Below are 13236 nucleotides of genomic sequence, written 5' to 3'. Positions count from 1 at the left end.
CAGGCAGGGTGCTGGTGACCCTGTAGACAAGGCTGGGTGCAGTGACCCCATTTTGCAGATGAAGAAAACTGAGGCTCAGAGAAGCTGAGGACCTCACCTGTGATCATTGACTCTGGGCTTTGACCCCACATTGGCCCTTGGACTTGCTGCTCTATCTCCTGCAGGTTTCGTGACCGTGATCCAGTTGCTTTGTCTCTTTGTGCCTCAGTTTCCCCATAGGCAAAATGCTCCCTCCTCTTCGGTGATTTGAGGAGGAATTTGTGACGCCCTCTAGGAAGCTAAGCGCTAGGTGAACGCTGCGGTTGGTGGGTGCCCCGGGCCTCCCCCGAGGGCTGCCTGCGAAGCACTGCATTTCACTCAGGAAGCATTACAAGAACTCAGAAAAGCTAACCATTGTCATTCCTGTTTCTGCAATGTTTCGGGCTGGTTAAGGCAGGCCACTCTGACCTGTGCCTAGTATTTTCGAGAAGCATGGAGTGTAGGTTCACACATAGTGGCTAAATAGTTCAACATTATAAATCACCCCAATAACCTGTTAAATGAAACACGTCCAATCCTCCTACCTGGACTATCCTCGGGTGCTGGAAGGCCAAGCTCAAATGTAGAATTCTTGGACCCCTCTGAGTAAATACACTGGCCGTCTGCGGCTGCTCCACTCCAGTTGCCTGCCCAGCTCCACGCACCCCTTGGCCACTCCTCAGACTTGGGGTGGGCTCCACCGGGAAGAGGAGCCAGCCGTGGACTGTTTGGGCTGGGAATTCCAAGGTCCCCAGGACCCAGAGTGTGGTCTGGAAGGGGCCTGAGCTCCGGGTGGGCTCCTGCCCATGGCCCCAGAGGGGCCTCACTAAGGGGGGACTGGCACGGTGGGAGGAGGCCCAGAGTTCCCCCCCAGGTGTGATTGGAACCCCAGCAGGGCGCAGCAAGCCCCAGATCCGCCACTGACCAGCCCAGTGACCTTGGCCGTGTCCCTGGCGCTCAGCTGCCTCATCTGTAAAATGGGCCAACAGCGCTGCGTGCCGCCGCGGCTGATGGCAGGGCTCACCTGAAGGCAGAGGTATGCCTCTACCTGGGGTCCCCCCAGCCTGGGGATGAGGGGTGGTGCAGCCAGCAGCTCCAGCTGGGCTGTGAGGATGCAGAGGCGTGGGGCTCGGGCAGCCCTCCAGGAAGTCAGGCTTCCAGGGACCATCCCGGGAGGTGGGGCTGCTGAGCCAGCAGAACTGCCGGGGCTCAGCCTCTAGGAGAGCTGGCAGAGGCTTCGCTGCAGCCCAGGCTGGCTGCCTTCCCAGAGGCTCCATTGCCCCGGCCTCGCAGCCCTTGCTCCTGCCCACCGGTTTGCGCTTGTTCAGGCACTCCCCCCCGGGCCCCTTCCAGCCCCCCAAAGCCCTGGGGCCAGGCCCTCATCTAGAGCTTGGGGACCCGTGGGGGATGTGAACTGCCATTGTGTCATCATTCGTGGCAGTGCCACCCGTCTTGAGTGTTTGGCCAGCGCCTAGCACATAACTGGTGATTGAGCAGAGATGCTAGGCCACCTCCATTGGCGAAGGGCCTTGTTCAATTTGTCAGCTGTGCCGCTGACCCCAGCTGCCAGGCTCCATCCACACACCCATAGCTGCTGCGGGCTCAGCCCCCGCAGAAAAGGTAAACAGCTCACTTGGGCCACAGGTAGGACCCCTGTCTCTCTCCTGCACTCCTCCCACCCAGAATTTCCAGCTGCTTCTCCTTAGACTCCTCCGGACACCCGTCCAGTGCCAGCACTCAGCTCTTTCTCTCCCAGCCTTCTACAGCACATGCCCACCCACTCCCCACTGAGGCTGCCTCTGGGCCTGTTAGGACCCTGCCCTTGGGGCACTCCCAGCCGGTGCTGGAGGATGTCCAGGTGCAGGGGCTGCCCTGGGCAGAAGGGGCAAGGTCATGGCAGAGGGGCTGCGCAGGCTGGGACTGGGCGGTCATGCTTCTGTCGTGTGCCAGCCACGTGCCCTGGACGTGTGATTCTGTATCACTGAGCCTCGGTCTCCTCATCTCCAAATAGGGGTGGGTCCCCTTCAGGGGGTCATGGGGAGGACTCGAAGAGTCATGTGGGTAAAACACCAAAACAACCCAAATGCCCCAAATGGAGAAATTATGAACCACAGAAACCAGGAATCCCGCTGCAGGCTATAGACTCAAAGCAGCAGCTCCCCGTGACCCGTGTCCATGGCAGCACTGCTCACAACCGCCAGAGTGGAAACAACCCAGGGTCCACCAAGTCAGCCGGTGGTGGACGAGCCCGACCTGGTCCATCCACCCAAGGGGCTGCTCTCAGGCCATAGGAAGGAATGACGTTGCAAAGGCGCAAAAGGCTGCATGTTGTACACCATTTATGTGAAATGTCCAGAATAGGAAAATCCACGGCAAAAGAAAGCAGAGCGGTGGCCGCCAGGAGCGGGGGAAGGAAGGCGGGGGGAGCGGCCGCCTAACGGGTACGAGGTTTTCCCCTGCGTGATGAAAATGTGTTGGAACTAGATTGAGATGGTGCCTGCACAACACAATATACTAAACGCCTCTGAAGTGGTCACTTTAAAATGCTTAATGTTTCTCAAACTTGAAAGTGGGAACATGTATACAACATAGTTGACTTTATGTTACAAGCGCGTCACCTCAATTAAAAACAAAAAGCCCAGCATGCTGACCGCGTGGAGTAAGCCCTCAAAATGCTGTTACCACGGCTGAAAACCAGGAATACAGCAGGTAAAAAAAGGTGGAGGGCAAAGCATTCTGGGCACAGGTGAGGGGGCATGGTGAATTCAGAGGCCCATTGGCTCAGGCCAGAGTGTGCGGTGAGACAGGAAGCCAGGCCTGGGGATCTGGGGGGTGGCAGGGGACCCCTGGCGATGGCTCTGCAATGTGAAGGATGGGCTGGAGGGGGCAAAAGTTGGTATGGGGAGAAGAGCTGGGAGGCTGTGGTGGAAGAGGGGAAGGAGGCCTGCCAAGTAGGGCCAGGGGAGATGGGGGGCAGGTAGGGGGTGAAATCCGGGCCAGGGTGTGAGGGGCGGGAAGCGTTGGGTGGGCAGAGGCACACAGAAGGGAAACGGCGTGGGCAGAATGCTGACGAGCTGGCTCAGCCAGGAAAGATGTCCGTGGGCATCCGTGTGCCAGGGAGCCGTCTAGGCCAGCGACGGGGACCAGAGCTCCCAGGGACCAGGTGGTGTGCTTCACAATTCTGGAAGGCACAGCCTTTAGGAGCAGGCAGGGGCAGAGGCTGCTAGAGCAAGGCGCCAGAGGAGGGACCCCCTGGGCGCCGGGTCAGGAAGCGAGGAGAGCAGTGCTGCCAGCCACTGTGCAGAAGTGGGGAGAGGCGGAAGGAAAAGTATCCACTGGACCTGGCACCCAGAGGCTGCCAGCGACCTTGTGAGTATCTCCACTGGAGAGCTGGGCGTGCAAGCCACATCGCAGCAGGCTGAGGATGGAGTAGGAGGTGAGGAAGGGGAGCCAGCGAGGCAGTGAAGAAGGGGGCGAGAGTGGCAGCTGGAAAGTGTGGAGGCTGTTGCATGGTGTTTAAAGGCTGAGGGGGGTGGGGCAGATACTGGAGGGCGGGCTCCCGGACCCCCGGAGAGCTGGGATCCAGGGCCTGGGTGCACGGGGAGGGGGTCCAGATCCGCCTCCTCTGTGGCGGGGGGGAGGGGCTTGCAGCTGCGGGGGTAAGGGTGGTGAGAGGACACAGTGGGGGAGCTGGTCTCAAGGCCTGCAGGAGCGAGGGAGGGATAGCCACGGCCAGCGAGTGCGGAGGGCTGGGCCGGAGGTGCAGGCGGGATGGGCACCCTGGCGCTCTGGCCGGGACTGGGGAGGGCTGCCAGATCTAGCAAGGAAAAGCACAGGGCGCTCAGTTAATTTGAATTTCACGTAAACAGTGACTAATTTGCCTCCTGTAATATTGAGGACAGACTTACGCTAAAGACGTATTCGTTATTTATCTGAAATTTAAATTTCACGGCGTCCTGGACTTCACCTAGCAACCCTAGCCTACGCTGTGCAGAGCCCCGCCCCGAGGCCCGAGTCTGGAAAACGCGCAGCCGGGTCGGCTCCCGGGACGCCGAGGGCCCTTCCGGGTTCTCGGGGGCTTGGCGGGGCCGCCCCTACCCCCCGCCCCAGCTCTTTGGTCTCTTCCCAGCCACCCCCCGCGCGCCTCGTGGTCTCGCCCTGAAGCCCATCGGTAACTCGACGCTCGGCCTCGGCCACGATCGACTCGCTCCGGCTCCTCTCGCCGTCCTGAGCCTCGGCGGAGTGTGGCGCCGCAGGTACGGTACGGAGGCCGCGGGACGAGAGCCGGGAAGTGGCTGCCGGGTGGCCGGGAGAGCGCGGCCAGGGGAAGCCGGCCCGGTTGGACTGGGCCACGGCGGTCGGCGGCCCACAGGGGAGCGTGGGGGTGGGGATCCCCCAGACAGCGCCCCCTCCTATCACGTCCCGCCGCCAGCCTGGTGCGCATGCGCAGCCGCAGGGCTCGGCTTTCCGCCCCGACCGCCCACGCATGCGCGGCCCGCTCCTGCGGCAGAGCGGGCATTGCGGGTACGACTGCCCCCTGCCGGCCGCGGGTGGGGTGGCGTCCCCGCCGGGTGCGTGGGGTGGAGAGCGAAGCACGTGCCTCGACGGCCTCCCGGTGCCTCTCGCCGGCTGTCACGCACGTTCCTGAACTTCGCTGAGCCTCCGTTTCCCCATCTCTAAAGTGGGAGCGATAGGAGCCATCTCGCAGCTCCGAGTGACTGTAGTGTGCATCGCAAGCAGGCGACAGGCCCTAAACGCCGCCCACCTCTGCTTCAGATGCCCTGACTTGGGTCCACTGCCGTCCAGAACTCGGTCTCCTGCAGGCCACAGTCTCCACGGCAGCTCCACCATGAACACCTCCCCGGGCACGGTGGGAGGCGACCCGGTCATCTTGGCCACAGCTGGCTATGACCACACGGTGCGGTTCTGGCAGGCCCACAGCGGGATCTGCACCCGCACGGTGCAGCACCAGGACTCCGTATCCTGCCCTGCGGCTGGCCAGGGGCTCCGGGTGGGGGGCGGCCCGGGCAAAGGCGGGCACAGGGCGTGATGCCCGCCCTCTAGAGGGCCCCTTTCCCGGCATCCTCCTTAGCCCACCCAGCAGGTGAACGCACTGGAGATCACACCAGACCGCAGCATGATCGCCGCCGCAGGTACCTCTGACCCTCGACCCCTGGCCCGTGGCAGGTCTCCCTGGGCAGAGCCCGGCCTAACGCCCGTCTTGTGCCCCCTAGGTTATCAGCACATCCGCATGTACGACCTCAACTCCAATAACCCCAACCCCATCATCAGCTACGACGGTGTCAACAAGAACATCGCGTCCGTGGGCTTCCATGAGGACGGCCGCTGGATGTACACGGGCGGGGAGGACTGCACGGCCAGGATCTGGGACCTCAGGCGAGGCGTGCGGGCGCGGGGTGTGAGGGCCAGGCCCCGACGAGCAGAGGCCGAGACGGGGCTTTGAGTGCAGGTGGTTTATTGAGGGAAGTGAGGAAAGAGGAAAGCAGAACAGGGCAAGGGAGGGGCCGAAGCTGCGCGTCTGGCCGCAGCCTGGCCCCCATGGAGCTCTGGAGAGAGCGTGCAGGGCCAGCGTCCCCTTAGCCTGTGCGTTTCCTAACGAGGTGTCCAGGCACCTGGGTGGGGCACCACAGCACCCACCGCAGTAGGCGAGCCACCCCTCCCACTCCGCAGGTCCCGGAACCTGCAGTGCCAGCGCATCTTCCAGGTGAACGCCCCCATCAACTGTGTGTGCCTGCACCCCAACCAGGTGAGGGGGCCTCGTGGGGCCAGGCACCCCAGGGAGGTGGGGGACAGGGGTCCCGCCCGGCTTCACCTCCCCTGCGCCCCAGGCCGAGCTCATTGTTGGAGACCAGAGTGGTGCCATTCACATCTGGGACTTGAAGACGGACCACAACGAGCAGCTGATCCCCGAGCCTGAGGTCTCCATCACCTCCGCCCACATCGACCCCGACGCCAGCTACATGGCAGCGGTGAACAGCACCGTGAGCAGCCCCAGCCTGCGTTCCCCTCCCCCATGAGCCGGCTTCCTCCCCAGGGCCCCAATTCCGAGGCCACCCTCTCGCAATCCACCACATCCTACCTCGCAGGTCACGCAGTTCCGTTGCCAGAATCCAAGTCTGTCTGCTTTCTTCCTCCTCGTGGTTTCCCGGCAGCTTCCCGAGCCTCTCTGAGACCTCCCCTCTGACCTCCCCCAGCCCCCAATCCAGTCTCCTACGGCCACCAGAACGTCCTTCCCAGGCCCAGCCCGCTGGCCTCGCCTCCGTGTGCAGACCCTGCCGGTGCCACTATCGGCCCTGCCCTCCTCTCCAGCCTTGTCCTCTTCCTTGGGTTTCTCTTTAGCCAAGCAAGTCCCATGTCCCAGCATGCCTTGCCCCGTGCCTTCGCCTGGGCTGCTTCCTCTGTCTGGGCGCCCTTCTCCCGCCCCTCCCAGGCCCGCTGGCCAAGAGCAGCCTCCACAAGGCTTCCCTGCGCCCCTCCGGCCATTGGGGTGGCCTTCGGTGGGGTCCAGGCCTCCAGCACACTCTTCAGGCCAGCAAGAGGGGGACCCACCCCTGTGCACACAGCCCTCGCTGTGGGATGGCAGCCCTTGGACCCCGGGCCCCCCGTGACGGCACTCCTGCCCACAGGGCAACTGCTACGTGTGGAACCTGACAGGGGGCATCGGCGACGAGGTGACACAACTCATCCCCAAGACCAAGATCCCTGCGCACACCCGCTACGCCCTGCAGTGCCGCTTCAGCCCCGACTCCACGTGCGTGTGGGAACCTGGGGGAGGGGGCTGGGTCAGAGTCGGGGTGGGGGGGGCGGGCACCCTCCAGGCAGGCCGGCGGGTCTGGCGGCTAACACCCCCGTGCAGCCTCCTGGCCACGTGCTCGGCAGACCAGACCTGCAAGATCTGGAGGACGTCCAACTTCTCGCTGATGACCGAGCTGAGCATCAAGAGCAGCAACCCCGGGGAGTCGTCCCGCGGCTGGATGTGGGGCTGCGCCTTCTCAGGGGACTCCCAGTACATCGTCACTGGTGAGCCCAGCCCCCTGCTGCAGCCCCCCGCGCCAGCCCCTGGTCCCCTGGGCTGGGGCTGTGCCCAGAGCTGCCGCCCCTCCCTCCCTCCAGCATCCTCTGACAACCTGGCCCGGCTGTGGTGCGTGGAGACCGGAGAGATCAAGAGAGAGTACGGAGGCCACCAGAAGGCCGTCGTCTGCCTGGCCTTCAACGACAGCGTGCTGGGCTAGCCTGTGCTCCTTGGGGTCACAGGCAGCCTTCTGCAGTGGGGACTGCCGACTCCAGCTGCGCTCCACTGGATGTGCTTGGACAGCACCCACTGAGCTAGCCTTGGCCAGCCGAGACCAAGTGGACCTCTGGGCTACCCTGGACCCCTCGGCCAGCCGAGACCTGCCAGGCCAGTCTGCCCTGGGCACTCTCGACCCAGAGTTGCTTCTCTGGATGTGCCGGGCTCAGGAGGCCCAGCCCAGGCCCGGCTCTGTGTGCTGGCCTGGGTGTGGGTGCATCTCAGAAATTCTGGAGCCCCCGGCCAGGAGCCACCGACAAGGATCCGAGGCTGGTGGCCCACCCCGCTCCCCGCTGTCGTCTCGGGTCCCAGGGCCACAGAGAATACCATCGCGGCCAAGTGGAGAGTTTTATTCATCCCAGCTGGCTTCCACGGTGCTGGGGACAAGCTGGCTAGCTGGCGGGGCCAGGCCAGGCCGGGCTTTCAGTCTGGGAGATAATAAAAGCAGACTGACACACAGATGTTGCTGGGAAAGCAGATGTCGATGCAGAGGTAGATGAGCCGCTGCCGCAGGGGCCCTAGGTGGAGAGGCTTCTGTGAATCCCAGAGACCCCACTGACAGCTGTGCGGGGCACCCCCAGCGCCCCCCCGCGTCCTGCGTGGACTCACCTTCAGCCCGACGGGCCCAGTAGATGGGGGTCTGTGCGCAAAGGTGCCGCACCGAAGCCCCCACATGGGAGGGGTCCACCGCACGCCTCCCCAGCACGGCCAGCAGCTCCTGGGCGTGGCGGGGGTCCCGGCTGGGGCCATGCGGCCCCTGGGCCTGCACAGGAGGCTCCTGGCTGCGCGAGGCCCAGGCACCCAGAGGTCCCCACGCAATGCCGGTCCCAGCCCCCCCTGCAGGGCTGGCCGGCCCCCAGCTCCTGTCAGCAGCCCCCACCAAGGGGAGGCAGGGCTTTCTGTTCCCCTGAAACTGGAGCCCCAGCTGGGCCTGGCCTGGGCTTACAGAGGCCCCTTTGTCTGGCCCCTGGCCTCTGCGCCCCGCCCAGCGGGGGCCGCTCACCTGCGACGCGTCCACCAGCATCCGCAGGGTCTCCCGATCTCCCGGCTCCATGGGGCGGAGGAAACAGGCTCCGTGGCCCGCGGGGCGGTAGCAGACGCAGCCCTGGGAAGGCGGCGCGTGAGGCTGGGCCCCCGGGCGCCAGGGCCCCCAGGCGCAGGCAGGCCCCCCAGCCACTCACACTCCGCCCGTCCAGCAGCACCACCCAGCTGCGGTTGCCCTGGGGCGGCGTCACCACGATGGTCACCAGGTTCTGGGCCACGTCCACAAGGGCGCTTTGGTTGGCCTGGGACCCCCGTGGGTTTGGGGGGGTCAGGTGCAGCATCTGCAGCAGTGCCTGGCGGGGAGGAAGGGTTAGAGCCGAGTCTGGCCGCTGGGGCCGCCCCCAGCACCTCCAGGCCTGGTCTACTGCCCCTCCTACCCCCGGGTGTCCTGCCGTGTCCCCAGGCCAGTACGGTCACTCCAAGCCCTGGCCCTCCTGCAGGCCCAGGGGTGCTGGCCTCCCTCCCCCTTGCCCCTGCCCGTGCCTGTCCAGGACCTGAGGGGGGTCTCACCTCAGGGGGCCCGTGGGCAGAGCCAAGCAGTCCCCCGGCCACAGCCCCAGCAGCGGCCGCTAACAGCAACAGCAGCAGCAGCCCTGGGGTTCTCCAGCCCCCACAGCTGGCCTTGGTCTTCTCCTGGGAACACGGGGGGCTCAGCGGGACCCGTAGCCCAGACCCCGTGCCCGCCTGGGGGTGTGTGGCTGGGCCCAGGTGAGAGCACTGGGGTGCCGGGGCACTCACCCCAGCCGGCCCAGGCTCGGGACGCCCGGCGAGGCAGCTCCCCTGCTCCATGCCGCGGCCACTGCCCACAATGAGCCGCTTGTCTGGGCCCAGGACACCTGGGATGAGCCAAGTGACAGCCCCCCTCCCCTGCTCAGCTATCTGATACGGGGTCGGGGCCAGGCCAGCCCCCTCCCCCCCCCCCCAGGGGCTTGTCACCAGGCCTGGCTCTTGCCTCCTGGCCTGTGCAGACCAACCAGAGAGCATGGCCCCCAGGGACTCGAGGCCTGCTGACCCGCAGGGGCCGGCTTGGGCCCTCCCAGGACGACTCTGGGTCCTGCTCTTGATTGGGGTCACTTGGGGACAGATTTGCAGCTCCCCTTGGGCTATCTCTACACTGTCCGAGCCAGGCACGGGGCACAGCCTGTTAGCCAGCCGTCAAACACGCTGGGCTGCGTTACTGTGAGCTAAATAAATCATGTAACATCAAAAAAAACAGCACACTGGTGAGCCACAGGCTGGGTGTCACAGCAGAGCTGCCCATGGTGAGCCCCAGGCCGGGACAGGCCCCAGGGTCCTGCCCACCCTGCTTTCTCTACGTGAACACTACCTGGCCCTGTGCCCTGCCCAGAGCTCGGTGCCCAGACTGCCACCCAGGCCCGGCCCCCCCGCCCCAGGCACCGGGCAGCTCCTGCCATCTTGGTCTCCACTGCCACTCCCGGGCCAGTCCCTTCCTCATCCAGAAGGTGCCCTCTGGAAGAGGCCTGCAGCAGGGTGTGCCCACAGGGTCAAGGCTCCGGCGCTGGAGATGGGAATTCCCGGAACAGTCTTCTCCCACCTCGGTCCTCCTGCCCCCCCACCCCCACCCCTACCCCCACCAGCCCAGCTGCCGCCGCAGCACAGGAACACAGGAACATGGGGAAGTGTAAGAAAGGAAGGCGGAGTCGAGCAGCATGGAAACTTTACTACGCATCAGGGTACAAAGTGCGGATCCTGTGGGGGGTTGGGGGTTGGCACACGGGGTCCTGGGCCGCTGCCTGGCAGGGGAGAGAGGCCGGCGGCCGCCCTGCTGCGTGCTCCTGCTGTGAGTAACGATGCCCTGACAGGCCTGCTCAACGTCAGACCCACCTTGAGCCGACCTCGCAGAGCCAAGGTCAACCCCACCAGCCTCCCGGCGCAGGCCTCCCTCCGGGTTAGCCAGGAGCAGAGCAGCTGCTAAGTGGCCCGCGGCAGAGCCCAGATGGAGGAGGAACTGGCAACCTGGGGGACTCTGTATTGCTCTGAAAACTTAGAGGATGAGCGAGGCAGGATGTGACCCTGGGCACTAGGACAGAAGCCATGGGCTGGGGGCAGGTGCCACCGGGTGCAGACAAAGAACCAGGAAAAAGTCGGCTGAAAGGAACAGCTTCCCAGGCTCTGCCCCCCAAGTGCCGCTGCAGTGTCCGCGTGGCCCCAGAGACTGGGAGACCCGGGGACAGGCAGAAAAGGCCACGGCCATGCCAGGTGCCCATGGCGAGCTGGTGGACCTTGCCAGTCCTCCCACTGGCCAGACAAGGGAACCGAAGAGCTAAGGTGGGTGATGGGCCAGGGCCCCCTAACCCCCACCCCAACAATGGTACAGGTGGGCAGGAAGAGACCAAGGCCTTTTAAAAGGCCTTCCGGTTCCTGGAGAGACCTCCCCCACACACACCGAGGGTGCCCTGGGTGACAGGCATTCCTTGGCGGGCACAGGCCTGCAGCTGTGCTGCTGAGCACGGAGGCTTCTTCAGTGGGACTTTCCCTACAAGATAGAGCACAGCTATTAATGGACACAGTTAAGATTCAATTCCACCACTTGACGAAGTTGTTCAAAGGCTTAAAAAAAAAAATCCCTGGTACCAACGCTGCTCTAAGCAACTTGCACAGCAGTCTAGTGACAGCATCCGCACTTTCCCGACTGGCCACCTACAGAACGTGCTCAGTGCAAGTCATCTGGATTTAAAAGCACGTTTGACACAGCCGAGGCTCAGCGGGGCTGCTTCACAACCTCCACAACCATGCTATGGACTGGCAGTCCTGGGGAGCTGAAATGAACAGAGGCTCCACTGTGACGTCAGAGTGGTTTTCAAAGAAATGCGGAAGGAGAAGAGGGCAGTGCCCTGCACCCCAAGTACAGGATGGAGACACGCCCTGGGGAGGGCCCTGCCCTCATTCCTGCGCTACACACAGGGAGTCCAGAGGCAGCAGCAGCAGGCCCCGGGCGGGTCTGTACAGGTTCTCACACCAGCCACCATCGTTAGCCCGCTCTCCCCACTCCCCTGCAAGGGGGCTGACTTTGTCCCTGAAGGAGTTTTTCAACAAAACGCAACACACGCGGCCCCAGGCCCACCTTGTCCCATCAGCAGGTCCCAAGCTGCCCAAGTGCTGGACAGGTACCAAACTACCCTTGCCAACGGCACCCGAAGGCCAGGGCAGCCTCCAAGCCTAAAAGTGCTTCGTAAAACACAAGCGTCTGTAAACAAGCATTGCCTCATGAGGTCACAGCTACTGCCTCTGCCTAACCCGAAGTCCATTCTTGCAAGCCATCTAGCTGAGTGCTCACTTAGGCCCCACCTAGTATTGGGGTAATCGAATTTCCACTTTTTTTTTTTATTATTCTGGAGATTAGAGACACTCGATCTTTAACCTTGAAGGGCAGGCAAAAGGTCGGCTATGCTGTCAACATAGAAGTCGGGCACCATTCTTCTCTTGGACACGCAGTCGCTTTCCTGATTGCTCTTGACGTCCTCGAGGGTGGAGACTCCAGTGAGGGTCAGGATGGTCTTCAGGCCACAGGTGACGCCCAGGAGGATGTCCGTGTCCAACCGGTCTCCCACCATGACGGTGCGCTCGGGGTTGACGCCGTACTCCTGGGACACGCAGTCGAAGATGAAGCGGCTGGGCTTGCCGATGATGTCGGCCTGGCGCTGGGCGGCCATCTCCACGGCGCGCACCAGGCAGCCGGTGCCTGCGGGGCGGAGAGGGAGGGAAAGGGCGCGCGGCCGGGGTCAGCGCGGGGGGGGCCTCGGCAGGAGCCGCCCGGCCGCCCCCCGCCCCGGGGGGAGGGGGGCACCGACCCGCGATGAAGCGGCCGTTCTCCAGCGGGAGCCGGTTGTCCATGTTGGTGCCCACGAGCAGGCAGCCGGGGCGCTGCAGGTAGCGCACGGCCTGGACGAGCTTCATGTAGGTGAAGTGCGGGTCGAAGCCCACCACCACGGCGCGCACGTCGGGCTCCAGCGGCGCGTCCAGCCAGTCGCCGGGGCCGTCGCCCCGCAGCGGCTCGGGCCCCACGCCCACGCAGGCGACGCCCACAGCCTCCAGCTCGGCCGCCAGCGCCGGGCCGCCCAGCACGTAGGCCTTGGGGCCCGGCGCGCCCGCCAGGCGCTGGCGCAGGTAGAGCGCCGTGCAGTAGGCCGTGCCGAAGACCTCGCGGTCGGCGCTGGGCCCGGCCGGGCCGCCGAAGCCCAGGCGCCGCAGCTTTTCGGCGTAGGCCTCGCGGGTCTTGCTGCTGTTGTTGGTGATGAAGCCCAGGCGCTTGCCGCGGGCCCGTAGCGCCTGCAGGGCCTCGGGCGCGCCGGGCACCGCCGCCTCGCCGCGCCACAGCACGCCGTCGCAGTCAAACAGCAGCGTGTCCACGTCGGCCAGCAGCGCCCGGGCCCGCTCGGCGCTCAGCCGCACGCAGCGGGCGTCGTCGCCGCCGGCCTCCGCCGCCGCCGCCATGGCCGCCCGCCGCCGCCACCGGCTGCCGCCGCCGCCGCCACCGGCCGCTCCTCGCAGCCGCCCGCCGCGGCGCCCGCCACGCCCCCCGCGCGCTCATTGGCCCGGCGCCTCAGGCGCGCCGCTGATTGGGCGCTGCCGGCGCCAATCCGCCCCCGCCTCCCGCGGGCTGCGGGAGCTCGGGACCAACCCGCGCGGCCGGGCGGGGGGAGGCGGGAAGCTATTGGCCGTCGGGCTAGGGCGGCCACTGGGATTGGCTGGAAGGTCGCCAACCGGCATTCGGAGCGAGGCGGTCACTGCGGAAGCGTGGCGCAAGAGCCGGAGGCCCGGCGCAGGACGTAAGGGCGCTTCTCATTGGCCGCCGCAGAGCCGCGCTCCCATTGGTGGCCGGCGGTCAGCCTAGGTGACGGAGA

The 13236-nt window shown here is 65.1% G+C and overlaps 3 protein-coding genes across 6 annotated transcripts; 1 reads left to right on the top strand and 2 right to left on the bottom strand.

Moving 5' to 3' along the window:
* Positions 1 to 4016: 4016 nt before the first annotated feature.
* Positions 4017 to 7786, top strand: MLST8 (MTOR associated protein, LST8 homolog). 3 transcript variants are annotated; one of them, XM_058286622.1, is made up of 9 exons: positions 4017 to 4274; positions 4795 to 4996; positions 5120 to 5171; positions 5253 to 5415; positions 5710 to 5785; positions 5868 to 6020; positions 6666 to 6790; positions 6896 to 7059; positions 7153 to 7786. In XM_058286622.1, exons 2-9 carry the CDS (start codon positions 4868 to 4870, stop codon positions 7269 to 7271), a joined length of 981 nt encoding a protein of 326 aa, XP_058142605.1. In that variant the 5' UTR covers positions 4017 to 4274; positions 4795 to 4867; the 3' UTR covers positions 7272 to 7786. The 3 variants fall into 3 exon arrangements, with proteins under 3 accessions (XP_058142605.1, XP_058142606.1, XP_004483127.1); XM_058286623.2 differs by having other exon boundaries at positions 4060 to 4274; positions 4701 to 4996; positions 5123 to 5171; XM_004483070.5 differs by having other exon boundaries at positions 4061 to 4274; positions 4701 to 4996.
* Positions 7723 to 9247, bottom strand: BRICD5 (BRICHOS domain containing 5). Of its 2 annotated transcripts, XM_058286621.2 has the most exons (5): positions 8882 to 9247; positions 8509 to 8664; positions 8331 to 8432; positions 7937 to 8090; positions 7723 to 7845 (listed from the first exon to the last, which is right to left on the bottom strand). In XM_058286621.2, the coding sequence occupies exons 1-5, from the start codon at positions 9158 to 9160 to the stop codon at positions 7751 to 7753; spliced, it is 786 nt and encodes a 261-aa protein (XP_058142604.1). In that variant the 5' UTR covers positions 9161 to 9247; the 3' UTR covers positions 7723 to 7750. The 2 variants fall into 2 exon arrangements, with proteins under 2 accessions (XP_058142604.1, XP_058142603.1); XM_058286620.2 differs by having other exon boundaries at positions 7937 to 8432.
* Positions 9248 to 10032: 785 nt separating this feature from the next.
* PGP (phosphoglycolate phosphatase) lies at positions 10033 to 12861 on the bottom strand. The gene is made up of 2 exons (XM_004483075.4): positions 12184 to 12861; positions 10033 to 12074 (listed from the first exon to the last, which is right to left on the bottom strand). The coding sequence occupies exons 1-2, from the start codon at positions 12824 to 12826 to the stop codon at positions 11749 to 11751; spliced, it is 969 nt and encodes a 322-aa protein (XP_004483132.1). The 5' UTR covers positions 12827 to 12861; the 3' UTR covers positions 10033 to 11748.
* Between the last annotated feature and the right edge of the window lie 375 nt (positions 12862 to 13236).

This window comes from Dasypus novemcinctus, chromosome 23 (assembly GCF_030445035.2).
Source record: "Dasypus novemcinctus isolate mDasNov1 chromosome 23, mDasNov1.1.hap2, whole genome shotgun sequence".
NCBI lineage: Eukaryota > Metazoa > Chordata > Mammalia > Cingulata > Dasypodidae > Dasypus > Dasypus novemcinctus.
Note: the sequence above shows the minus strand (reverse complement) of the source record. Positions and strands in the feature narration are given on the sequence as shown.

Excerpts from the sequence above, each read along its gene's own strand:
- MLST8 (XM_058286622.1), top strand. The coding sequence starts at position 4,868 with ATGAACACCTCCCCGGGCACGGTGGGAGGCGACCCGGTCATCTTGGCC. Across the intron at positions 4,997-5,119 it reads CGGTGCAGCACCAGGACTCC|CAGGTGAACGCACTGGAGAT; the intron begins GTATCCTGCCCT and ends TAGCCCACCCAG. Across the intron at positions 5,416-5,709 it reads GCCAGGATCTGGGACCTCAG|GTCCCGGAACCTGCAGTGCC; the intron begins GCGAGGCGTGCG and ends CCCACTCCGCAG.
- BRICD5 (XM_058286620.2), bottom strand. The coding sequence starts at position 9,160 with ATGGAGCAGGGGAGCTGCCTCGCCGGGCGTCCCGAGCCTGGGCCGGCT. Across the intron at positions 8,665-8,881 it reads CTGCCCACGGGCCCCCTGAG|GCACTGCTGCAGATGCTGCA; the intron begins GTGAGACCCCCC and ends CCTCCCCGCCAG. Across the intron at positions 8,433-8,508 it reads TGCTGCTGGACGGGCGGAGT|GGCTGCGTCTGCTACCGCCC; the intron begins GTGAGTGGCTGG and ends CCGCCTTCCCAG.
- PGP (XM_004483075.4), bottom strand. The coding sequence starts at position 12,826 with ATGGCGGCGGCGGCGGAGGCCGGCGGCGACGACGCCCGCTGCGTGCGG. Across the intron at positions 12,075-12,183 it reads GAACGGCCGCTTCATCGCGG|GCACCGGCTGCCTGGTGCGC; the intron begins GTCGGTGCCCCC and ends TCCGCCCCGCAG.